At 48.7% G+C, this 25,576-nt stretch overlaps 3 protein-coding genes across 5 annotated transcripts in view; 2 read left to right on the forward strand and 1 right to left on the reverse strand.

The window, feature by feature from the left end:
* The first annotated feature begins 7,262 nt into the window (after positions 1-7,262).
* Positions 7,263-10,222, forward strand: LOC147986310 (1-aminocyclopropane-1-carboxylate synthase 2-like). Its single transcript, XM_087544630.1, has 4 exons — positions 7,263-7,710; positions 7,809-7,940; positions 8,094-8,254; positions 8,755-10,222. Exons 1-4 carry the CDS (start codon positions 7,549-7,551, stop codon positions 9,758-9,760), a joined length of 1,461 nt encoding a protein of 486 aa, XP_087400756.1. The 5' UTR covers positions 7,263-7,548; the 3' UTR covers positions 9,761-10,222.
* A 2,987-nt stretch (positions 10,223-13,209) lies between these two features.
* LOC147986311 (Transmembrane proteins 14C) overlaps positions 13,210-25,576 on the forward strand; it is a 151,997-nt gene continuing 139,630 nt past the window's right edge. Inside the window, exons 1-4 of one of the 3 annotated variants that reach the window (XM_087544632.1) lie at positions 13,210-13,573; positions 13,670-13,734; positions 20,646-20,733; positions 20,808-20,911. In XM_087544632.1, coding sequence (XP_087400758.1) covers positions 13,375-13,573; positions 13,670-13,734; positions 20,646-20,733; positions 20,808-20,911 — 456 coding nt within the window. In that variant the 5' untranslated portion in view covers positions 13,210-13,374. Of the gene's footprint in view, positions 13,574-13,669; positions 13,735-20,645; positions 20,734-20,807; positions 21,236-25,576 lie in introns of those variants that run through there. The other 2 variants (XM_087544633.1, XM_087544634.1) reach the window with 2 other exon arrangements.
* Positions 22,767-24,205, reverse strand: LOC147986312 (uncharacterized). The gene has a single exon (XM_087544631.1). It carries the CDS (start codon positions 24,046-24,048, stop codon positions 22,903-22,905), a length of 1,146 nt encoding a protein of 381 aa, XP_087400757.1. The 5' UTR covers positions 24,049-24,205; the 3' UTR covers positions 22,767-22,902.

Consider the following 25,576-nt stretch of genomic DNA (forward strand, 5'->3'; position numbering starts at 1 on the left):
GTAGGTCGCTGGCTCTGTTGCCGGCGTGATGAACTGGAGCCGCTGGCTTGAACTAGGGCTTGGCATTTGAAACGTTACTTTTGGTTTTTTAAATAGACGCGGACAGGATGGGGCAAATGGATGCGGCCGCGCGCTAGACGCACGGCCACCGCATCTCAGGACATGTCCGGACACGATCTCAAATCTCTACCCAAACGGACAGAACCCGAACAAAACAAACGTCCGTTTGGGGTCGCGCGGTGAAGTTGGCCTAACTACACAATATCTAAGTTAGTTGATACCTCCAAAATGCGCACGAGCCAAATTGTTGCGCAAAAAGGATAATGTGTATGGTGTTCATAGGAGCAATGTTTTTAACCAATTAACAGTAAACAATGCGCAGTTCGTTGTCAAACCACGCATATATAACTCTCTTTGCACGCCGTCCCTCTATGGACTGCCAAAAGGACTACACAAAAAGCACTGCTCCTTTTCTTAAGCAAACAAAAACAAAAGGTAACCGTCCCTTTTCAGTTTTCACCTTCCGATTGCGCTTCCTTTGAAACTCCTACATCGTGCCGGTTTCAGACGACCAGACCCACGCACGGTTTATGCGCCCATGCGCAAGCAGTGATGCAGTCATGCACGGTGCGGCGCTTTTGGCTGCGGTTTTCTATGGTCAATATTCACCGTTGCCCTGTCAAAGGACTCCACGGCATGCATTCCAGGTCTATCCATCACAAATTCACACAATATAGTCTTTGGCTGTTTGGATTATCACTATATTTGCCCTATACTGCTATATTGTTTTTATCACACTTACCTTATTTGAGTTGTTTAAATTGTTAACCATATACTTTGGCTTGCCTAAGAGTATCTCCAACAGGTACATAAAAGTTTGGCGCGATAAAACTATAGCACTTTTAGCACACCGAACCCAACATTAATTTAGCAGATGCAAAAAACGCGCGTCAAAAAAACACACAATGCAAATTATGAAGCACGCGTAATCAGGCCTCCCCAACTTTGCAGCTTTTGATAGCGCCTTTTAGCGCGTGCCCAATCCTTTTTTGCCCGCCTACTATTTTACAGTTTCTGCTGGAGTTGTCCGGCGCCTAAAAAACCTGAATTTTAGCACGCGGAGCAGTTTTTTGCGTCCATTGAAGATGCTCTAAGAAAATCTTGCCTCATTTTTTGTGTCTATAACATGTGGGGTTTACTGCTCATTAAATTTTATTTTGTCTTAGATGTGATTAAACCAAACATCCATTTAACTTGATCAAATTTGTCTAAACTAAGGTGTGGTAAATGTGACAAGGTGTGTATAGAACCAAACAACCCCGAAGTTTGTCCGCTGCACCTTTGCCTTCGTCGCGAGGAGTAGCTCAGTGGTGCCTGTCAGCACGATCCTGCTGATGGAGCGCCTTTCGGTGATGATCGGCCCGTCGAACGTGTGCAAAAGTTGACGGCACGTGTACACGCGTGCTCGATCGTCTGTACACTGAAACTTGACCACACGCGCATGCATGCAAAGCCAGCCGAGAAACAGCGACCGGCTGCACGGCGCCCGTCTGCTGAACGTGGAGTTCTCGGAGAATGCATGGTGGATGCACGGTCGTCGTCGTCGTCGGACTACACGTGCCACGCTCGTCGATCGATCGGTCGCTAGCTCTGAATCAACGAGGAAAAGGAAAAGGAAAAGGTCATGTCCAGTATCCATGGTGACTTGGTGAGAGAGATGAGATGAGTCCTCTCCATTTTTGGCGAATCAGATGGGGTCACAAAGTCGCATGGTTTTCACCTCTGCACGCCCAGACCGCCCGCAAAGTCTCCACAACTGTGCGCACCGGCGACAAAAACGAAACTACGTATGTGCGAGCACAGCGGCAGCAGCACTGGCGCTTGCTTGACTCGCCGTCCCATCAACGACGACATATGTGTCCCCGCGGTTCACACGCGCCAGAAGGAAAATATCAGACCAGCGGTGTGCTCGATTCACAAGCAAGCTAGCCAAGACCGTACTGTCTTCTGGAGCACTCTCACTGTATCAGTCAGTGCCTGCCTCAGTGTAGGAGTAGAGCGTACGTACGTGCATGTGCATGCACGCCCCAGATGACTCCCTGTGACCTTCGTCACGTACGTACGGTTGGCTCCATGCGTCTCGCCCGGGGTCTCGGTTTCACACCGTCCGTGCCGGCGTCCGTACATCCAGTGGCACTCAGCTGGCATGGCCGCGGCATGACTCCCCGGCGGTTTTGGGGCGTCGGCCATGGCCCCATGCCACGCCACAGCTATAACCAGAGCGCGTCACCGGCGCGCGGGCGAGACCAGGATGGACGCCAGCTATAACCTATGAACTCGCAAACGGATCGATGTCGTTCGAGAATCATGGTGGATCGACGCGCTCTGGTTGATGTGAGCGTGTAACGGGACCGAGCGGACTGGTCACGCAAGTGGCATTGACACACAATAAATGGCACAGCGTACCACTGCCGTGGGGCACTGCTCACCGGCCTCCACAAAAACTGGACACATGTGTACGTGCAATGCCGACCCATGCGTGGAGTAGCCAGTAGATGGACCGTGGCGGACCAGCAAGCAAGCATCTAGTACAGCACGGCATACGTGTGTGGCTCTCTGCCCATGTTGACCCGCGTGCCTTTGTTTTAGCCGGATGTTGACCGGTGTACCTGGCTCGTTTATCCTCAGGACTAGAAGCTGATTATGCACTTTCTCGCACAAAAAATATATCTAATGATGTAGTAGGAGCACTTGTATTTTGCTATCAAATCAACCCAGCCAGCAACCATGGTTCCCTCCATGGCTCCATGTGTTATTTATGCATATGCACCAGCCCAGGCCCCAGGGGCTGCTAAATGCCAAAAAGGAGTCTCCTTCCTGAAAAGATGCGGCGCCGCACACCTCTTCTGGTAATTTAGCGAGCAGCTCACCTGCCAATTTGTGCCTAATGATGTGTTATGCTCATGGGAGGAAGACCGCTTCTCATCGCTGTTAGGAGTAGTTAATTAGCACCAGACCAATTCCACTAAAACTTTCAAAGATTCGCTTATATGAAAAACTGACACAACTTCATCCGATGCATCAAGATCTTGTATTGATCACATACACGATCTATTTTTAACTTGCCGCAAACTACCTTTGACGAATGCATTACTAAGGTGCATACACACGTAGAGAAATCCGGATAGAATTAATTATTCTTGGTGCTCTCTTTTAGTGTGTGTGATCCAAGCATTAACAGTTCTCCTGTTTACCAGATATATGCACCATAAGATTATCAAAATTGACTAGACATTTGGCACCATGCTCCTTGGATGCAGAAACATCTTCTTTTAAAAAAAGAGTCAAAAGACTTGTTATCTTCTTTAATTAAGAAGGGAGGGAGAATTTACGCGGTTAATTTACAAAAAAAAAAAACAAATCCATTACAACCCAAGTCATATTACCATGAACATGGGCATCATCGGACGATCTGACCACCCGCATGAACACCACAAAGCTGCCGAGAAGAAAAGAACATCCGCCAGCAACCCACATGACAAGTCGTCGCCATACCACCAAAAACATGTCGTCATCATCACCTGGACACGTTCGAGCGCAGCCTCGACTACACAGCTACAAAGCAAACCATGGAAGAACACATCAGACACGCCGGGACGAACTCATCTTGACGCCATCATGGTCCCCAAACAGACATCATGCCCCCTAAGACAACCGTCTTAGCAAACCATGCGACAAAGCCGTCGCCAAAGCATGTGTCTCCCAGTCGTAGCCTGCTACGAGGCGATGTTGTCACAAAGGAGAAAGACGTGAAGACGACTCAATCGCCTAATCCTTAATATTAGATGTTTCCCTTCTAGGCAAGGTCACGGGGAGATGTAGGAGCACAACTCCTCAAACGCTTTTAGGAAAGATCGCGACGCCTACGAAAGTCACCGCCGCTGAAATTGGTGAAGGTCGGAAAGGGTTTTCTTCCAAAGATGCCTCGCCACCAACTACTCGTATCGGCCAACCACCAATCGCATCCCAACAACCACCGCAACCACTGATGGGACAACATCCCACCATTTGTCGCTCCACTGAGGCCACCCCGCGCTACACTAGTCCGGTAGCCGCAACACTAACACGCAGTTGGCATGCCCTCCGTCCCACGCAGAGTAGTAGCACGCTACCAGCCAATAGGTCGAACCCGCCAAAGAGAGGAAGAAACCACACTACATCTCGCCGAGTCATCCTCTAGACACTGATGCGGGGATGCCTTATGGCAGTCTCGTCACTACCCTCTCAGCCGATAAAGGTCGGCAACAACTGCAGTCACGCTATCTGGAGCGCTCATGCGCCTGTCCATGGGGCTGCCGTTCCGGGTTCCCATTACCACCGTCGGATCTGACGCATGGGTGCGTTGCCACCTTGGAAGCAGTGGCCCGTGACCACCACAGCTATCGCTGATGGCAGCGGTGGAGGGGCGAAGTTGGGTTGGCCCTCCCCTGGCGCCACTGAATATATAACGAAAATGCTAAAGACGTTCACTGGGAGGGGATGACGAATCGAAAGTTTTTTATGACAAGTTATATCGTGGCGATGTCGACAACTTCAGTTTACAAGCACAACAAATTTTGGCATTTTAAGCGGATTTGCCTTGCTCGCCAACTAAACTTGCCATTGTCGACAAACATCAATTGTGATATAAGTTGTTCACTATTGTTGTGATTCCCACTGACGCTCGCCAGATAAAAGGGTCAGTATATATTATTAGTCATGCTATATCTAGCCTGGACGGAGGGAGTATTAGATCCACAATAAATGAGATGACAACATCATAACATTAATTTTTCCTCCCCCCCCCCTCCCTAAAAAAACATCCTAACATTAATCATATGGGTGAGTGTATGCACGTGTATATGAGCGCTTGCGTCTATATTGTGTTAAAAAAACATCCTCTTGTTGTTTCTTCCAATCAATTGCGCGCATCGTTGTTGTATCGTTACTCCAGGAAAGTTGTCAACCCCATTGACTAACACTAATTTAGGGTTAAGTTAAAAAAAACACTAATTTAGGGTTTGACCACGTATGTCAGACAAGAAAATTCGTCAAACCTCCGCATTTAAGACAGCCGTAGCAGACGGGCGAAATAGTCTTGCCAAAAGTCAGTCGTCGCGAGGTAGCCAAAACCGTCACGAATTAGTTATTATTTTTGGACCTGTCACGGGTGTAGCGTTTACTGGTGTGTTTGATCGTTCTCACAGTCATGAACTGCCAGCCACTTTCCCGGCAAAAAAGAAAGAAGTACTGCGTGCCACTGTAATTTTTTTAGATGGAGCCTGCCAGTACTACGTGGTTCATTTAGAGCATCTTCAATAGCATGTGTATATTTAGATGTCTATATATTCATATAAACAATGGTCTAAAAAGATTTCCTCATATACACGTCTAGTGTTGCATCAGAACGTTTATATACATGTACCATGATAGGCGGGCGGTCGCTGGGGAGAGGGCGAAAACATGACTGCAGGTGAGTTTAGACGACGCCTTCACATTGTCCAGACATGGACATTGTCGAGGTCGATTTAGAGGATGTGTATATTTGGACGACCATGTAGATAAGTTGTTGGACGTCTGTTTTAAGCTCATGTCGTGAAAAACGAGTATAGACAAACTATTAGAGATGCTCTTATAACATAGACCTTCTTGCCAGAAAATGATCTTGTTGGATTCGCTTTTGCATGTCCTTGTACTAGCACCGTCACGACGTTCCAGCACTCTTCGTGGTGCCAGTATTATGCACGATCACAATGTTTCAGCACATGCGTGGTGCCACTATTATGCACGATCACAATGCTTAGCACCTTTTTGCTAGCTTGCCGCGCAAACAATGTGGTCACCGCAGTGCCCAAATCGGCCACGAATTGCTTTGGGCAACCACCACGTACGAGCTAAGCCATCAAGCTGTTTTGGCCAGCTGACTACAAATGTCACGTGAAAATAAAGATCGAACCTACCTCGGCGACTTCCATGCCAAGTTGTCGGCCCCAAAACTCCCTTCTTGCACCCGCGAGGGCCGGGCGAGGAGAAAGAAAAATCGTTACACCAAACGAGGTAGAAATGCAGATGCGTCGCAACTCTTGGAGATCTTGGACACCGCCACACGGAAGCGCAAATATGACAAAAACGTAGTAGGAGTATCACTTTCTCTTTGATTGATTGGAAGAACGAACCTACGCGCACCGCCACACGACCAAAGCTCCGCCTCTGCGCTGTGCTGTGTGCCTCCGTGCGTGCGCATATATTCGGTTCGGTTGGTGTGCGACCCAAGCTTAGTTTAGTTGCGCACAAGATGGCTAGCCATTCAGGACGCGACGGTGCGATCTGTTTCGAGTTTATATTGTCGCAAAAAGAGTTAAAAATGGTCGACCAAAAGTATAGGCAAAACACAGAAAATTGAACAGGTACGTACGCTAGAGCTTGGAGGAAGGGTAGTTTGATCGGGATGCCTATATTTCAGTCGAACCAAATCTCGGTGGATGCTATATTCATGAAATTTTACTTAGAGATCCTTATAGAAAAAAATCACGTTATGTCATTTGGCTTAGACTTGATTAAGTCTCGGTTCACTCGATAAGATCTGGTCACATCCTAGTTTGATCGGTGCGGCCAAATTGCAGACAAGTTTCGAGCAGATTCATTCCTGCAAGCATACGTTCCACGGCAAACTTAACTGCTGTTTTCTCGAACCCTCCCAATTTATTGTGGGCTGCTAGTCAGTCCCCGCCCCGTCCAACACGAGCTCCAACCGCCGGTGGCGCTGGCGCCGGTTGCGCTAGCTCTCTCTCTCGTTTTGACCAACTCAACCCATCGAGCCGACGATACCGCCGTCGCCATCCGTCGTCCGGCGAAGTCGCCAGCCCGCACGCCGCAGATCGAACCGCCGGCGACGGGACGGGTTTTTTCTCCGAGCCCCACATGGGCGCGCTCGCCTGTTGGTACGGCGCAAGCTTCAAAAATTACGACCGCACGTCCATCGTCAGGTCACGTCGCCCGCCTTGGATCGCAGATATTCTTCGGAGATCAATAAGCCAATGGATTATATCGCCATTGTCAGCTGGCCGGGCCGGAGGGTGGTAGAAGGAAGGACGGGCGGGGCCTGAGAGGTCGCCATCTGGCCCAGCTAGCTGCTGCGTCTTCGGCTCCACCCGCCCTCGCTTTCACGGAAGTTTCTTCCCCGCCATGCGCGCATATGCCAAAGCGCTGTCCCTTTTCTCTCTCTCTCGCGAGGCAGAGTGCTGTCCCTTGACCTGCGTCTCTACCGCGCCATGGGCAGCGCCAGCGCCAGCGGCCACGAATCTATAAATAGGCACCAACGAGCAGCTTACCCATTCATCTCCCTCCCTCCCTCGCCAGCTCAAGCTCAAGAAGCTCCACCAATCTCCCTAGCAAGCTCAAGAAGCTTCATCGGCTAGATCAGCGCATAACATTCTTGGCCTCTCCCATCCTCTGCCTCTCTCCCTCTACTCGGCTAGCTACCAGATCCTCGGAAACCAGAGAGCGCAGATGGCAAGCAGATCCGCCGAGCTTCTGTCGAGGATGGCCGCCGGCGACGGCCACGGCGAGAACTCGTCCTACTTCGACGGGTGGAAGGCGTACGACATGAACCCCTTCCACCCGCAGGACAACCGCGGGGGCGTCATCCAGATGGGCCTCGCCGAGAACCAAGTACGTGCTATAGTCCTTGTTGAACACAGTATTAGTAATATTTGCTGTTCATCTTTCGCCATTACAAAGCATGAAGCTAATCGTCGGTGTTGCTGCAGCTCTCGCTGGACCTGATCGAGGAGTGGAGCAAGGCCCACCCGGAGGCGTCCATCTGCACGGCGGAGGGCGCCTCGCAGTTCAAGAGGATCGCCAATTTCCAGGACTACCACGGCCTCCCGGAGTTCAGACAGGTGAGCAGAAACACGCATAAGACAAAGTAGCCGGTGATATAATTGGACAAGATTAATGATAAGATAGCTGCTGACGAGCGCGAAAGCGACGGAGCAGCGCCCCTGACGGATCATTTTTGCTAACCAATATGCGATTTGTCTCTGTTGCTGCAGGCGATGGCCCAGTTCATGGGGCAGGTGAGGGGGTGGAAGGCCAGGTTTGACCCGGATCGCGTCGTGATGAGCGGCGGCGCCACCGGCGCGCAGGAGACGCTCGCCTTCTGCCTTGCCAACCCCGGCGAGGCCTTCCTCGTGCCCACGCCTTACTACCCAGGGTACGCTTCATTCGTCAACCCCTTGACAGCAACTGAATTCGGTGCATGTCCGCCTCTCGTGCACGTAGAAGTCAATCGCAGACCCTGAAAATCGGGTCAAAATTTAGACAATGTGTACATGTCAGGAAAATCATTTTGGGCTCGGAAGGAAGACTAATCTAGTGTCAACGAGGAATAGCTAGCCTTCCAGACGAAAAGGCCGACAGCTTTTCAGTCTCCTTGACATAAAATCAAATCCAAGTAGGATCCTAAGTTCTTGGTTTCATGCCTTCAAGTTCAAGTTGAGTGGCGCAACCTAGCCTGCATATACAGCAGCCGGTCTGGTCTTTGGTGACTTTTTGGTTAACGCATGTTAACGTCTCTGACCTACGCACGGTCAATTGATGACCAATAAAATTCAAATGGAGTAAAGATGCATAGCGCAACAACGTACGCATGCATGCACGCGACGAGTTGTTTCATCAGGCCTGACGTACGTGCGCTTTCGTTTCCGATCACAGATTCGACCGCGACTGCTGCTGGAGGTCGGGAGTGAAGCTGCTGCCGATCGAGTGCCACAGCTCCAACGACTTCAGGATCACCAGGGAGGCCGTGGTGGCGGCGTACGAGGGCGCGCGGAGCAGCGGCGTGCGCGTCAAGGGCATCCTCATCACCAACCCGTCCAACCCGCTGGGCACGACCGCGGACCGGGCCACGCTGGCCATGCTCGCCACCTTCGCCACGGAGCACCGCGTGCACCTCATCTGCGACGAGATCTACGCGGGGTCGGTCTTCGCCAAGCCGGAGTACGTGAGCATCGCCGAGGTGATCGAGCACGACGCGCCCGGCGCCGACCGGGACCTCATCCACATCGCCTACAGCCTCTCCAAGGACTTCGGCCTCCCGGGGTTCCGCGTCGGCATCGTCTACTCGTACAACGACGCCGTCGTGGCCTGCGCGCGCAAGATGTCCAGCTTCGGCCTGGTGTCCTCGCAGACGCAGCTCTTCCTGGCCAAGATGCTCGGGGACGAGGAGTTCATGTCCCGGTTCCTGCGCGAGAGCGCGCGGCGGCTGGCGGCGCGGCACGAGCTGTTCACGTCGGGGCTCCGCGAGGTGGGCATCGGGTGCCTGGGCGGCAACGCCGGGCTCTTCTCGTGGATGGACCTGCGGGGCATGCTCCGGGAGAAGACGGCGGAGGCGGAGCTGGAGCTGTGGCGGGTGATCATCCGCAAGGTGAAGCTCAACGTGTCGCCGGGGACGTCGTTCCACTGCGGCGAGCCCGGGTGGTTCCGCGTCTGCCACGCCAACATGGACGACGAGACCATGGGGGTGGCGCTGAGCCGGATCCGGGACTTCGTGCGCCAGCACCAGCAGCAGAAGGCCAAAGCCCAGCGCTGGGCCGCCAGGAGCCACCTCCACCTCAGCCTCCAGCGCCACGGCGCCATGGCGTCGCAGTACCACGCGCTCTCCAGCCCCATGGCCGCGCTGCTGTCGCCCCAGTCTCCGCTCGTCCACGCCGCCAGCTAAGCGAAACCACTACGGTCGGTCAAGTGAGCCGTGCGTACATTTGATTTGGTACGTACGCACTTTTTTCGATCGCATGCATGCATGGCATGGTGCGCGCATGGGGCCTGGATGGATGCATGCGATTGTTTGGGAAGGTTTAGACATGCAAAATGCGGCATGTACTACGTAGCTATAGCTTAACGTTTTACGGAGGTTGCAATGGCGCCCGATGTAAGGTAAGCCGTGTGTGACCACGCATGGTATTACAGTCCTCTTGTTTCGTTTATTATGGTTTGGTTTGGTCTGATCGGATCAAGGCTTCTCGATCAGATGCTGTAATAAACTTGTACTAAGGTACCTACAATATTGATGTTGTATATCACCCTCAAAAGAGGGTCCATGTTGTACCACATGCCGCATGAGTGACGAGTTTAAACTTGATTAAGGGTTTATCTACATTTGTTATTAAAACGCAATTTGGTATGAGTTGTTAAATTTTGTTGTCGTCCTTGCGTGACGATGACGGCTACTACTACCACCATCACCACCACCACCACTTCTTCTTAAGCCGCAATAGCCTTCTAACTCCAATCTTGGTTCCAACCCTTCCCGCCCCACGCTGCACGCATTCACACTCTCGTTACTCCCCAACTCTTCATGTCTGGCGGATGTAGTTGGCTCGTCACATGATCAAGCATTATCTCTAAATCCTACCCGCCTTGTTGAGCACCCTATTATTATAATCACCCCAACCCTAACATTAACTTCAATGAGGCTTTCTTCCTCAGTTAGATCATCTTCATTGTTGTCTTCATGGCCCTAACCAATTTCTTTTACCCCCTCCGACGTGAGGGAGTAGCATATAGGAAGCAATTATTTAAGTTTTTCTTTTTCTTTTCCAGGTGACATAATAGGGTGCTCTCGTAGCTGGTTTCGTTTTTTTACTTGGAACGATGACCTCAATTGTCGTTCCTTCAAATAACATAATAAAAAATAATGCCCTACATGAGATGCTTTGTCGTTGTTATCTGCAAAGTTATCAAAGTTTTGTCGCCCAAGTGTTCAGACATATAGAATTTCTTTTGGCTGGACTAACACTATTACATATACCTTGTGGAACTAAGGGGGTCGAAGGGGATTTTTGGGGTTAGTAAAAGCCTTGCACACCAAACACCAGCTTCAGGATTTTTGGGGATTACGAGCCCAAGTGGGATAATCCTCTGAAAATCTCCCCAAGCCCTATGGTATGATCCCCTCACCTCTTGCATGCCTTGAAAAGAGAAACAAAGTGTGTTGAAATAGCATTGACATTACTTTCAAAGAAGAAAAATATGTAACAAACAAAATTCATTGGCATTAGCACTAAAAAGAACACCATTCCTAAATTGGTAATGTTTTGGTGGTGGAAAACAAGAAATATATACAATTTTGCTAAAAATACACACCACAACACCTTATATTTGAGTTTCTTTACACAAAACTCACATAACGTACAATGGTATTATTGTTTTAAATCTATTGGCATTTTACTAACTTTTGTTAGTTGGGCAAATCCAGTTTTAATATTACCTAACTCTTATTCCTCACGGCTAGCTGCATTTTTTTTTGTCGTGACAACATTTAAAAATGTGCACCATAGCACTTTATATTTGAGTTTCTTTCTCCGAAACTCATGTAATGTTCAATGATATTAGTGTTTTAAACCTAATGGCATTTTACTAACTTTTGTTAGTTGGCAAATCCAGTTTTAATATTACCTAACTCTTATTCTTCATGGTTATGTACATTTTTTTTTCTCCAGGCAACATAATACGGTGATCTCATAACTGATTATGTTTTTTGTTTGGAACGATGAGCTGAACTATTGTTACTTCAAATAACATAATCGGAAATACTCCCATACACGATATGTGTGTCATTCTTATCTGCAGGGTGAACTTAAAAGAAAAACAAGACTTTCAAAGTTATGAAAATTGTGGCTCCAGTGTTGAGACATCTATAAGTTATTTCGCTCAATTGTCACTAGTACATAAACAACTTTGGAGGCGGTTTCTGGACGCATTCCTTCACGGATTCGTCTACCATCTCCAACCAACTGGAGCAATTACTATATTGTTAGAGGTGATTGCAGAACCGATAAATCTGACCTCAATCGACTGTTGTTAAAAACCGCTTGGAGTCATGAAGCATTACGCCTAGTTCTTCAAACTAATCCGTGTGGAATGCTTGCCTGGAATAGCATCATAACGTGTACGATATTTTTAGAGCATATACAAATTTTCCTTCTAACTTCATTTTACTAATGTCAGATATTACCACCTTAACTTGTTAACCTATTGTACTGACAGTGTCAGAGAGTTGCTAGAGTTATCGATTCAATCTTATGGAATATAACCCATGTGTTGACGTAGCAAACACTGATCAGATGAGGGAGAGAGAGATTAGTTGGGGGCAGCAAGTGTTCCCATACAGCCCCTTATACGTCCACTTTGTACCATTATTTTACACATTATTGCTCGATTATAATGTATTTTTATCTTCAATCTGAATATAACACACAGAGAGGGAGATTATCAGAAATTGCTGGACAACGGAAAATAGGAGAAAAAATACTTCATAATAAAAAGCAATTATCTCGAGCTCTAAAAACACCAAGAAATTTTCAAAAGAAAAATAAGACAGGAGCCAGAAGATAGGTCGGAGGGGGCCCACCGGGCCTCCACGCACCCCTGGGCCGCGTGGAGCCCCTGGTCACCCCTTTTCATTGCCATTCAACCTTTATTTTTGCTCCGACCTAAAAAGTTCTCAAGAAATGCGCCTGTCCGAGTAGGACACAAATCGTAATAAAATTAAAAGTAAACCCCCCGCTGGCAAGGACCAGGATCCACCACGCCTCCATAGCCCCAAGACCACATGAGACAAGGCAGGTCGGTGCCGCCTCCGACAGAAGGCATGAGAAACCCTAGTGGATCAATTCCAGAAGGGGTACCAGTGCTAGCCCTCCAACCATGATGATGGATGGACGGATGGAGTTTGGGAAGGTTGGTCTGATTTGTTATACATCAGTCATTATTAACCACGATAAAAAGATCAAATTATCTAACTATATTTTGTAACACAAGACTGGGTCAGCTTGACCATGCTTGTAGCCGCATATCTGCACGAGACAACGACCTCAACAAGAAATTCAAAAGCGCTCCTAACCATGTCTCTCCTTAATCGCATCTGCACAGGCTTTGACGTCAACCGCGGCGCTGCTCCAATTACGCATCTGGTTTCAAAATTTTCCCGTCAAACCAAACCCAGCAAGAAGAAGAAGAAACCGGACCAAACGCCAGAGGTCGCAAGTTTGGACTTTGGACCGTGCCGTGCGTGCAAAAACCCATCGACTAAACGTGCACCGGACCGCACCTCATCGGAGTTCAGAAACAAAACACAATCCTCCACTCTGACTTTCCCCTTGCCCGAAATGCAAAAGGCCTCGTCGCCTTTACGACTGCAGACCGGACAAACCCCGGCCGCTCCCGGATAGTGGTGTAGTGGAAAGCGATAGAACCTCCCAGCCCCGGGGCCTCACACGTCACCGCATTCCCCCCCGAGTCCGTCGACAGCGACTGCCCGGTCGCCGGAGAAAAATGACGTCCACCCTGGCCACCACCGCCACCTCCCGCCCTCTCCGCCTTCCAGCCTCCCTCCCCTCGCCGCCTCCTGTGGCCCGCCCTGGCGGCGGCCGCCGCCGCCGCGCGGTCCTGCGCTGCGCCTCGGTGTCCGAGATCGCGCCCGCGGTGTCCGCCGCCTACGGCGCCCTCCTCGTGGGCGGCGGCGCTTTCGCATGTACGTGCGTCCGGTCTCGCGATGACGCAATGCGCATTTGCTGTCGTGATTTCCTTCTTCTTTGACCGTTGATTTCTGTTTCTCGCTTTTGCGCAGATGCGCGGTCGGGGAGCAAAGGCTCCGTCCTTGGAGGGGCCTCCGGATCTGCGCTCATGGGCCTTGTGAGTGGACCTCGAACATTCTCTGCATTTCCTCTTCCTTCTCTTCAGTTGTGGGTCTAGTTTGTACTAGATTTATGTATCAAATGGGGTGGCGAAATTCGTAGCACTCACAGCATAATAGTTACAGAGACAGCTATAGCAATTATACTTAAACTGAAGGTAGTTTTATTGCAAAGTTAGAGACAGTATATGCTTAATGTCGGCTGGAACCTACAAGAACTTGGACTGCAAGCTGACAGTGGGATGGATTTTTCTAGGCGTGCGGATGACTATTGGAATCTCTATTCGACCTTTAGTTTATGTGCCTTCTCTTTTGTTTGCTGGGTCTAGTGTGCAATCTTGTAAGTAGAATAAATATCAGGTGGTGACGAAATTCATCGCACTTGCTGCATAGAATAATTGTAATTATAGAGACAGTTAAATCAATTACTACGCTTAAACCACATTGGTAGTTTCAATGGAAAATTGGAGTCAAAATATGCTTATTGTCGGCTGGAACTTAGAAGAGCTTGGACTGCAAGTCAGTAGTGAAGTGTAAGATGGAGAGGGATGAAATTTCTAGGTGTGCTAAGGACGACTGGAATCTCAGTTGACCTGTAGTTTATTCGAGGGTAAGCAAAGTTTTAGACGACTTTGTTTTCTCTTGCCCGTCATGGTGAATTGAATTTTCAGCACTTTGGAACATAATCTGGTAATGTAGATGGATTTAGGAAATCCAATGGCATGACAGCTCCTACACAGTGGAACATTAGTAGATTCTTCTAGGAAACACAGGGATTTTCCCGCTTCCATTTCGACCATTATTAAGAATTTTGATTTTCTTTCTGGTAACGTGATCCTACTTCTGGAAGTGGTACTGAAGAAGAATCATTACAGCATACAATTCTTTGGCAATACATGCCAATTTTGTTCTTGTTTGGAATTTCTACGCAAGAAAAACAAATAGTTGAAATAGCCGGATTCACCTCGCTGTGAGATATTACCACTATGTGCCCATACACAAAATGACAGATGTATTTGTTATACACTGTAACGTTTATGATAGCAGCTTCAAGGTATATCTGTTTAATCCGCTTCATTGTAATCTAGGCTCATCGACATAAGTGATATAGCCATATAGACTTCTCTCTTTTATACGAAAATGCAGAAACTTCTACCGTTTAAGTGCAAAAAGTAATATGCCCGCTTTAATCTTTATTTTTATAATCAAATAGATGTAGTATATCAAGTTCCATTTCTGTGCTTCAGTGAGAAAAATATGGAAATAAATGGTATACTACAATAATTTACTTGGAGTTATGTATATAGTTTATGTGGTAAAGGTAATGTCATTATAAAAATCATTATAGAACTGTAATTTATTAATTTGCTTGATGGTATTGCCAAAACAAAAGAATTGTCTAAGGGTAGTCCCCCCCCCCCCCCCCCCCCCCCAAAAAAAAATTCTTTCTTCCAACCCCTATGGGGGAGAAATAATCAAAAATTACGACTTGTCTGTACTATATGTAACAAGGATTCCTGTAGAAATATGTTCCCAGGCTCAGTTCCATGTTCTCTTACGGATATTTTAAGAATGTGATACCTGCGGAATTATCGTGTGGTGTTTATTTGTGATACCTGGAGAATTATAATGTGGAGTTCATGCATGAAAAGTCCAGCTATTCCCGATTCCTTTCTTCATGCCATTTTAAACTGACCTTTCTTAGTTCCATTCCTGCACATAATTTGTATTTTCAGATTCAATTGCAAAATTTCATGGTTTCCGGTTTTAACACTCTACCATGCACAACCAAGATTTTGAAGTCTATGCGGATTTGATGGCAAAGTTGTATGGTTTTCGCTTCTAGCACAGTAACACTGCCATGCACAATGGAAATGACAAATGCAATCATAGAGCAATCAAATATAGCCCTCACTCCACGCATTTATTTCTGTGTGGAAATGACGAGAATTGCTCAAATGTAGAGAGCTTCAGATATAAGATTATGATCCATCAATCAGATAACACAAGTTGTGCGGAACACTCTGGTGGCTGGTGCAATCATACAGCTTTCGACCTTCGCTTCTACCAAAATTAGTTATATATGCCATCAGCTAATCTTTTAAAGTTATCTCACACAAACCCACCGATCTACGAATTTAACTTGTAAGGATGGGCAAACCTCGAACGGCCTTCCATGTTGCTGGAGTAAGTCACAATGATACTTGCACAACCCGATTGGATGGTTAGAGGTTTATGTATCCATTGCAATGTCACGACAAAGCCCTCCATAGCCGAACACCACACAAATTTTGGAATCATGGGATCAGGCAGTGGAACAAACTTCAGCATTGCCGAGAAAATTACTACACGGTTTCCATCTCTAAGTAACATCCCTGCATGTACTTGCTAACCTGCATGGGGACAAAGACCTCCATTGAATCCAAGAGTGAAACATCCAAAAGGTAGTGGGACGTGTGGAGTGTAAGATGGAGAGGAATGAATTTTGTAGGTGCGCTAAAGACGACTGGAATCTCATTTCAACCTGTATCTTATTCAAGAGTAAGCAAAGTTTGAGAAGACTTTGTTTTCTATTGCCGGCATGGTGAACTGAATTTTCAACACTTTGGAACATAATCTGGTAATGAAGATGCATTAAGGAAATCCTGTGGCATGACAGCTCGTGCACAGTGGAACATTTCTACATTCTAGTAGGGAGCACAGGAATTTTCGCGGTTCCATTTTGACTATTATTAGAAGAACTTTGATTTTCTTTGTGATAACATGATCCTACTTCTGGAAGTGGTACTTGCAGTCCAATCTGCAGTGGAATGGATTTTCTAGGCGCACGAATGACTATTGCAATCTCTATTCGACCTGTAATTTTTGTACTTCCTCTTTTGTTTGGTGGGTCTAGTGTACAGACTTGTAGATTAGATATCAAGTGGTGGCGTAATTCATAGCAGTCGCTGCGCACAATAATTGTAATTATAGAGACAGCTAAACCAATTATGTTTAAACCACATTAGTAGTTTCAATGGAAAGTTGGAGATAAAATATGCTTATTGTCGGCTGGAACTTAGAAGAGCTTGGATTGCAAGTCAGTAGTGAACGTGTGGAGTGTAAGATGGAGAGAGATGAAATTTCTAGGTGCGCTATTGCGCTAAGGACGACTGGAATCTCAGTCAACCTGTAGTTTATTCGAGGGTAAGCAAAGTTTTAGATGATTTTATTTTCTCTTGCACAGCATGGTGAATTGAATTTCAGCACTTTGGAGCATAATCTGGTAATGTAGATGGATTTAGGAAATCCAATGGCATGACAGCTCCTACACAGTGGAACATTAGTAGATTCTCCTAGGAGACAGAGGGATTTTCCTGGTTCCATTTCAAACATTATTACAAGCACTTCGATTTTCTTTCTGATAACATGACCCTACTTCTGGAAGTGGTACTAAAGAAGAATCATTGTAGGATACAATTCTTTGGCAACACATGCCATTTTTCTTCATGTTTGGAATTTCTACGCAAGAAAAACAAAATTTCAAGGTATAACTGTTTAATCTGCTCCACTGTAATCTAGGCCCATTGACATAAGTGATATAGCTATATAGACCTCTCTCTTTTATGCGAAAATGTGGAAACTTCTACCATTTCAGTGCAAAAAGTAATATGCCCGCTTTAATCTTGATTTTTATAATCAAATATATGTAGTATATCAAGTTCCATTTCTGCGCTTCAGTGAGAAAAATATGGAAATCAATGGTATACTACAATGATTTACTTGGAGTTATGTGTAAAGTTTATGTGGTAAAGGTAATGTCATTATAAAAATGTAATTTATTTATTTGTTTGATGGTATTGCCAACACAAAAGAATTGGCTAACTGTAGTCAACCCCCCACCTCCCCATCTTACTTCCAACCCCTTTGGGGGAGGTATAATAAGAAACTACGAATCAGAATCGATATACGGCTTGTCTGTACTATATGTGACAAGGATTCCTGTAGAAATATGTCCCAGGTTCAGTTCCATGTTCTCTTACGAATATTTTAAGAATGTGATACCTGTGGAATTATGGTGTGGTGTTTATTTGTGATACCTATTACCTGGGAATTATGGTGTGGAGTTCATGCATGACAAGTCCTGCTATTCCCGATTCCTTTCTTCATGTCATTTTTAACTGACCTTTCTTAGGTCCATTCCTGCACATAATTTGTATTTTCAGGTTTGATTGCAAAGTTTCATGGTTTCCGGTTTTAACACTCTACCATGCACCACCAAGATTTGAAGTCCATGCTGATTTGATGGCAAAGTTTTATGGTTTTCAGTTCTAACACAGTAACACTACCATGCACAATGGAAACGACAAATGCAATCATAGAGGAATCAAATATAGCCCTCACTCCATGCATCTATTTCTATGTGGGAATGATGACAATTGCTCAATTGTAGAGAGTTCTAGTTATAGGATTATAATTGATCAAACAGATAACTCAAGTTGTGCTGAACACTCTGGTGGCTGATGCAATCATACAGCGTTGCGACCTTCGCCTCTACCAAAATCAGCGAATCCATGAGCAATCATATATGAGATGAGTTAATCTTTAAAAGCATTATCTCACACGAACCCACTGATCTAAGAATTTACATGTAACTTGTAAAGATGGGCAAACCTTGAGCGGTCTTCCAAGTTGCTTGATTATAAGTCACGGTGAGACCTGCACAACCCGATTGGATGATTAGAGGTTTATCGTTTATGTATCCACTGCAACATAACGACAAAACCCTCCATAGCCGAACACCACACAAATTTCTGAATAATTGGACCAAGCAGTGGAACAAACTTCGGCATTGCCAAGAGAAGTACTACACGTTTTCCATCTCTAACTAACATCCCCGATGCACCTGCCAACCTGCATGGGGACAAAGACCTCTATTGAATCCAAGAGAGAAACCTCGAAAAGGTAGTGGAACGTGTGGAGTGTAAGATGGAGAGGAATGAATTTCTAGGTGCGCTAAGGGCGACTGGAATTTCATTTCAACCTGTTGCTTATTCAAGGGTAAGCAAAGTTTGAGAAGACTTTGCTTTCTCTTGCCTTGCATGGTGAACTGAATTTTCAACACTTTGGAACATAATCTGGTAATGTAGATACATTAAGGAAATCCACTGGCATGACAGCTCATGCACAGTGGCATTTCTTCATTCTCGTAGGAAACACCGAGATTTTTGCGGTTCCATTTTGACTATTATTGGAAGAACTTTGATTTTCTTTGTGATAACGTGATCCTACTTCTGGAAGTGGTACTAAATAAGAATCATTATATCATACAATTCGTTGGCAAACACATGGCGTTTTTTTTCATTGTTTGGCTTGTCTACGCAAGAAATGCAACCTGGAAAATAATTGAAACTAGCTGGATTCACCTTGCTGCCAGATATTGCAGTTATATGTCTATATGTAAAATATGGATGTTGCTATACGACTGTAATGCTTATGACCGGAGATATGGTTTTCTAAGATAACTGTATCAACCTTGAGGTATATCTGATTAATCTGCTCTGTTATATTCTAGGCTCAGCTCACTGATGTAAGCAATTAGGCCTCTTTTTTTATGTGACTAATGTAGAAATTTCTAGTATTTCAGTACAAACAGTGATAAGCCCCCTTAATCTTGATTTATAATAAAATAGATGTAGCCATTTATGTGCTTCAACGAGAACAGTACGGAAATCAATGGTATTACTACAATGATTCATGTGGATTCATTTGTAATCTACATGAAAAGAAACAAGAGCTAGAAATTTAATGTAAATGTAAAACAAATTTATTTATTTGCTTGCTGGTATGGTGAAAACGAAAGAAATGGTTAAGGATACAATCAACCAAGAAATTCTCACTTCCTAGCCTGCTGCAGAGAAATAACTTAAAATTGCAAATTGAAATGATACTACAAATTGTCCGAACTATATGCAACAAGGATTCCTGTAGAAATACATTTGCGAGGTTCAAAATTCCACGTTTTCTTACGAATATTAGGAATGTTATTCTTGTGGAATCAGGGGGTAAAGTTTTATAACTTTATATGTAGAAATTCTTGGAGTTAGAATTTCGGAGGGCTGCTATTCCGGATTCCTTTCTTAGAGCCACTACTGTACATAATTGGTATTTTGAATCAGATTCCATGGCAAAATTTCAGTGTTTCCAGTTCCAACACTCTACCATGCACAACCAAGATTTCGAAGTCTATGCTTGTTTGACGGCTAAAATTTGCAGTTTCTGGTTCTAACTCAATAGCACTACCATGCATTAATCTAAACTGGGAAGTCTATTTACAGTTCCTGAATATTGTACTCTAGGAAAACGAGAAATTTCAAGGTGAAAGAAGAACAAATTATGAATGTGATACGATAAGTTTAGAAATATGTACTCTTGGCGCAAATCAATGAGCTCATTGGTACTTACCTTTTGGAGTAGCAAATTATCATCCTATAAGTTAAGACAGGTTGAGAATGCAGATTCATTGTCTTCTCTTTCCTTCTAGAAAACACCCTGGATGGTGTATTGTGCATTAAAGAGAGAAGTTATCTGCACAGCAGGTACAACGCCGCTGAGGGCTAGAGACAAAACGATACTCCCTCCGTTCACTTTTGTAAGTCGTTTCAGACAACTCAAAATAGGCTGTTTTGCATATTGTCTGAAATGTCTTCAAGGTCTTATAAAAGTGAACAGAGGGAGTAATAAACTTTTCTACAGATTCATTGATCATACTTGCTGATTCTAACTAGTGGCACTCCTTGTATTTCTTTTTAGCGAAAAAAAATCCACATCTTAGTAATCTTCCTTCTGCTGTCCACTCTGATTAAGTGATCATTATATCTGCGTACATGTGCTCTGGATTTTCATTCTAGTTTACTTGTTTTCTCTGCAGACGTATTATCTGATGCAGTTTTCTGAGACGAAGGCACTAGGTGACGCTGTTGGATTTGGGTCCGCCTTTCTGTTTGCCTCTGTGTTTGGTACGTTTCACCCTCTTGCGCTTGTTTCTTCACGAAATCGAAATCTGACGTCGCAGAACCTCCTGTTTGTTCAGGTATCAGGTTGTACAATACCCGGAAGCTGGTGCCATCCGGCCTTCTTTTAGCTCTCTCTCTAGGTGCCCTGGGAGTCTTTTATGCTGCTTACTTACAAGACAAGGTGTGAGCTAATCGCCTGACCAGCTCTACTTTTCTGTACTACTAACTGAAGCAGCTTCCTTCAAGGTTCCCTCTCATAAATGGAAAAAAATTTGGGGCCGAGCACCGACGGTCGGTGTTCCTCCCAACGTTGTAGTCTCAACAAACAGCATTTAGTGCCCCTCTGTTTGTTGCCAATGATAAGCTGTGGCCAAGCTTTCATTCGCCAATAGCGCTGATTGCAGCTGTTCAGGACTTGTGAGCCGAATGTTTCAGAACCTGTGAGATTTCTGCCAGTGGTCGGCCTAAACCGTCGGCATGGCGCGAAGAGGTAGGTTGCCTGTAACCTGTGGATCACTGCTCGGCGAGTACCGGCAGCAATACGCCGCGGACCGACCGTCGGGCGGGCGCGAATCATCACGCGTGCCCTGCCGTGCCGCGCCCATCTATCATCTAGATACTGGTTGCCTAACCAAATCTGGGGCCTGTGGTGAGTCGCGATGCGGCACCACTCTGTTGATGGATGCTAATTGGCCGTCCGCCCTACGTGTGATGTGATGTGATGTGGGTGTGGTACTGGTACCGCCGCTGCTTTGCACGCCGCTAACCGGACGCCCATCGGTTTCTAGGGCAGGCGACATGGGAGGCCTACTGTCGTTCCTTGGTAGGTGGTGGCTGTACTGTATTGTGCATTGGTAGTACAAATCCGGGTGTGTTCGCTTGTTCTTGGGCCACCGCATTATTGGTGTGAAGGCATATATGCATCGTACTACTTTTACTAATGCGGTGCCACTCTGTGGTACGTAGTACGTTTCACGTAGGAATGAATCATTGCAGTTATAGCTCTCTGACAGAGCGCACGCTGTTGCACAATGCCTCGTCGGTGTTCCACTTGTTCACAGGAGGTTCTGCCCCCCCTCCGTCGGGCATGTGGTTTTCGCACACGGTGCAGCGGGCAGCGTTGCAGGGGCGGAATCCGCAGCGAAGGCACAGGGTCTGGTGAGCAAGGTGGTACTACGTGACATTGGCCGCTCAATCATTCATGGCGTCCTCGTCGACCTCCACCGCAGAGAAAAGCGTACGGGGCGTGCCGGCTGGCACGAAAGTAACTGTCCTGAACTAACTGGCACATCAGCTGCGGTGGCGCTGGCCTTATACACGGGGGAAGGCCCAAACTGGATGGACCGGCGTTGTCGTCTCCTCTCTTTCGATCCCGTGGCCAGTTGGACGAGCTTGTTCTCTCCGTGTCCGCATCGACCACTCCCACGTGATAAAGCAACAAGAACCATTCGTCCCCATGCAGATAGATAAGGCGGTGCTAGCCAGCCATGCATCGTGCGCCTGGCTAGCTTCAGCATTTAGCTACTCGTCAGGCCGTCAACGACAGCGAGACGTGTGAAATTCCTCCGAGGAGCGGAAACGGAAGCCTGGCGGTGGACGGAGTTAAAGTCCTGGCATTTCCGGATGGAGAAAGAGGTTGCGCATTGATGTCCCGTGTTTGGGCACCATCAGCAGGTTCCCCTCGCGCGGCAGCGGCAGCGGCCGTGGCACCCTGCACCCACCACCTCCACCACCCCCCATAACTCCGCGCACGGGCCCTCCGTTTCAGGCTCCCTCGCGCGGGCCAAAGCGCCCTTTTTCCGCCTGTTTGCGTGCGGTTTGCCACGGCACGGCGCGCGCAAGCGGCCACGGGGTTGACGCGCCCTAGAACGTCTCGTGGCCCGTGCCCCCTGGCATTCAGCTCTCACGGGGTTCCTCCCTGCCAGTGCCAGACGTGTCGCAAAATCGAAATTTTGAACCTACGTACCCATGCTAGAAAGCGGTAAAGTGGTAGTGGTACAAGTGGTAGTGGTAGTGGACATTCAAACCAAAAAGTGTGTGCTGGATGAACAAGGGGCACCAGGTAGATTCGTGTTATCAGCCGAGACCGACGATTTCTTCTTGGAAGCAATCTACCAGGAGCAGCTACGTACTACATTGCAGGAATCGGCCACGTACGTACGTGATGCGGCACTACACGCGCCACGCCGGGGGAGGCAGGGGTTGCCGGCGGCGGGGCGGCGTCCTCTGCCGGGGCGCCGTCGGCCTGGCGGCCGGCTCCGTGGCGGGGGCGAACACCTCGTCCCAGATCTCCGCGAAGGCCCGGAGGATGGCGTCGTGGTGCCGCGGCGCGTTCAGCGCCAGGAAGCGCCGGAGCAGCTCGCGCAGCTCGTCCCCCGTCACGATCCCGTTCTCCACGATCATGTTCACCATCGACCGCCGGAAGTCGCCCAGCGGGTCCTCCGACTGCTTCACCACCGCCACGCTCCCGTCCAGCCTCCCGCTGCCGCCGCCGCCGCCGAAGCCGTTGCCGTTGCCGTTGCCGTTGCTGTCGCAGCTCATCGCTTTCCGGTGCTTCGGCGCCGGCGGCGGTGTCGGCGAGCGCTTCTCGTCTTCTTTGCTCTTGGATTTATTATTGTCCTCCTCGGCCTTGGCGCTCCGGACCGGCTCCAGCGGCGGCGGCGGGGGCAGCGGTCGCGGTGGCTGTGGCGTGAAGTGCGCGTCGCCTTCTTGCCTGCTGGCTTTGTCAACGCTCTTCACCCTCCGATGCTGCTGCGTTGGGACCTGCACGGACGGCGGCGGGAGCGGGCGCGGCCGCGGCGGCGAGAAGTCCCCGTGGCCCTCTTGGATGCTGGGCTTGTCGTCGCTGCGCACAGCTCGACGCTGCACGGGCCGCGACGGCAACGGCGGGGGCGGCGGTGGAGGAGGAGGGGGCGGCGGCGGTGGCGAGAAGTGTTTTCTTGGGGGGCTCTTGGTCCGCGCGCACGACTTGATGCTCCGCTCGAGCTCGCTGAGCTCGCGCAGCAGGCCGGAGAAGCTGGGCGTGGTCGCGGAGCTCGCCCGCTTGCACTCGACCTCGTCGGCGTCGGCGTCGGCGTCCTCCCAGAGGAAGGAGGAGGAGGCGGAGGGCACGGTGAGCGTGCCGGTGGACGTGGACACCGACGGGTGCGTCCTGCTGGCCCTCCGCGACGTGGCCGTGGTCGCCGTGGACGCCTCCGTGCCGGAGCGCGGCGACGAGGCGGCCACCGCGACCGCCACGGCCTTGGGGTCCTTGCAGCCGCAGCCGAGCGCGAAGCCGACGCCGCCGAACCGCTTCCTCGCCGCGACGCCGTGGCTCATCCCTGTCGCTCCCGGTCACTCGCAGCTTCCCACAGTGATCTTGGACGGTGGCCGGCCGGCCTTATATCGCAGAGGCGCTGGCAGCTCACAGTGGCATATGGTGGCTCGCTCCCCTCGCTCCCGACCCCCGAGTTACGAAGTTATGAAGCCAGCGACGAAGAAGCTACCGAGCTCAGCTGCGTCGCATGTAGTAGAGTACATGTAGCACTGCCACTGCGTACGCGCACGCGGACGGATACAGTAGACGTGACGACGCGCGATCCGCACCGTCCGTCCGTCCCCCTTTCGCTTAAAGACACGACTGATGGTCAGTTGGATCGGATACTCCGCTAAGGTAAGCTAATAATTTCGACGTACTACTAGGCCGTGAAGCAGATCTCCTCCAATCTCCAAACCACTGTCGCGACGAGCAATAAATACGCGCAGAACCGAAAGCTGACCGGCCATTGTAGCTCGTCCTCATTACGCCGGCCAGTGAGCCGTGCCCTTCGCGGCGATGTTGGACAGATACAGCGGAACCACTCCCACAGAATACACCAACAGTGGCGCTGTCGTGTACTCATTGCGCGCACGTAGGGGTAGGGGCACGGGTACGTGTTATGTATGCCCCCGCGCATGTGCAGTCGTACATGAACATATGGACGCACTCGCACCGTGGAGCTACAACTGGGATGGTCCCTGCCATGGGTCTGCCGCACCTGTCTGGCGTAGAACCAGGATAGATTTTGTGCTCCGATTGTTCCTTCGGAGTCGGGTCAGGAATGGAGGGTGCCGCGGGCCGGCCGCCATGGAGCCGCTTGTCCTCACCTGGGAGCGGGGGAGCAAGGCCACCGGTTCCGCTGGATTTCTGCGACTTTCGGGCGGGCTCGCATGTGCCCGCCGTTGGCCGGACTGATCGACCCATCGACCGAATCTTCCGATCGTGAGTGTACCCGATGCTACCACAGTGCCAAGGAGGTGATTTCTTATCTTAATCAAAGCCGATCGCTGTAGTAGGTTCTGTAGCGGCTAGCTAGCTAACCACCCCTGTCGGTCCCGCGCCACAGATCCGACTGGGATCCTCTGACGGGCCTGCGCATGTGCTTCTAGTTTTTGTATATCTGCGGACATCGCTCTCGTGATAAAATTAAGGCCGGCTTCCCTGAGGCAGGTGGCGCTCCATTTACGCCGCCACCGTCCGCCGGATGAATGTGCTCGTATCCTGCAGCGGCGGGGTGGTACGGCGGTCCATCAATCTCTACGGTCAAATCGTTCGAGTTGAAGGCCCATAAAAGCCCCTGGGGGTTGCTCCTGCTCCGAGATCCACCATCTTCCTCGGGCCGGCCGCAGAGGTTGTGCTCGATTGCGCTTCTGCGGACTGCGGTGCGACCACCGCAAGATCGTTCCGGCTGGTCTGACCCCAGGTTTCATCATGGCAAAACCGGATGGATGGATGATGGAAGGAAGTGCGACCGAATTACTGGTGGAGTAATGAAGCTGCTCGGAAGCACGCCTTCCGGAGGTCGTACGTAATCCCCCTTTTGAGGGG

Source organism: Triticum urartu, chromosome 2A, assembly GCF_056163025.1.
Source record: "Triticum urartu cultivar PI428250 chromosome 2A, HENAU_Tu73, whole genome shotgun sequence".
NCBI lineage: Eukaryota > Viridiplantae > Streptophyta > Magnoliopsida > Poales > Poaceae > Triticum > Triticum urartu.

Bases quoted from the DNA above. Each gene is read 5' to 3' on its own strand.
- LOC147986310 (XM_087544630.1), top strand. From the start codon at position 7,549: ATGGCAAGCAGATCCGCCGAGCTTCTGTCGAGGATGGCCGCCGGCGAC. The intron at 7,711-7,808 runs GTACGTGCTATA...GTGTTGCTGCAG, and splicing joins TGGGCCTCGCCGAGAACCAA to CTCTCGCTGGACCTGATCGA. The intron at 8,255-8,754 runs GTACGCTTCATT...TTCCGATCACAG, and splicing joins CCCACGCCTTACTACCCAGG to ATTCGACCGCGACTGCTGCT.
- LOC147986312 (XM_087544631.1), bottom strand. From the start codon at position 24,048: ATGAGCCACGGCGTCGCGGCGAGGAAGCGGTTCGGCGGCGTCGGCTTC.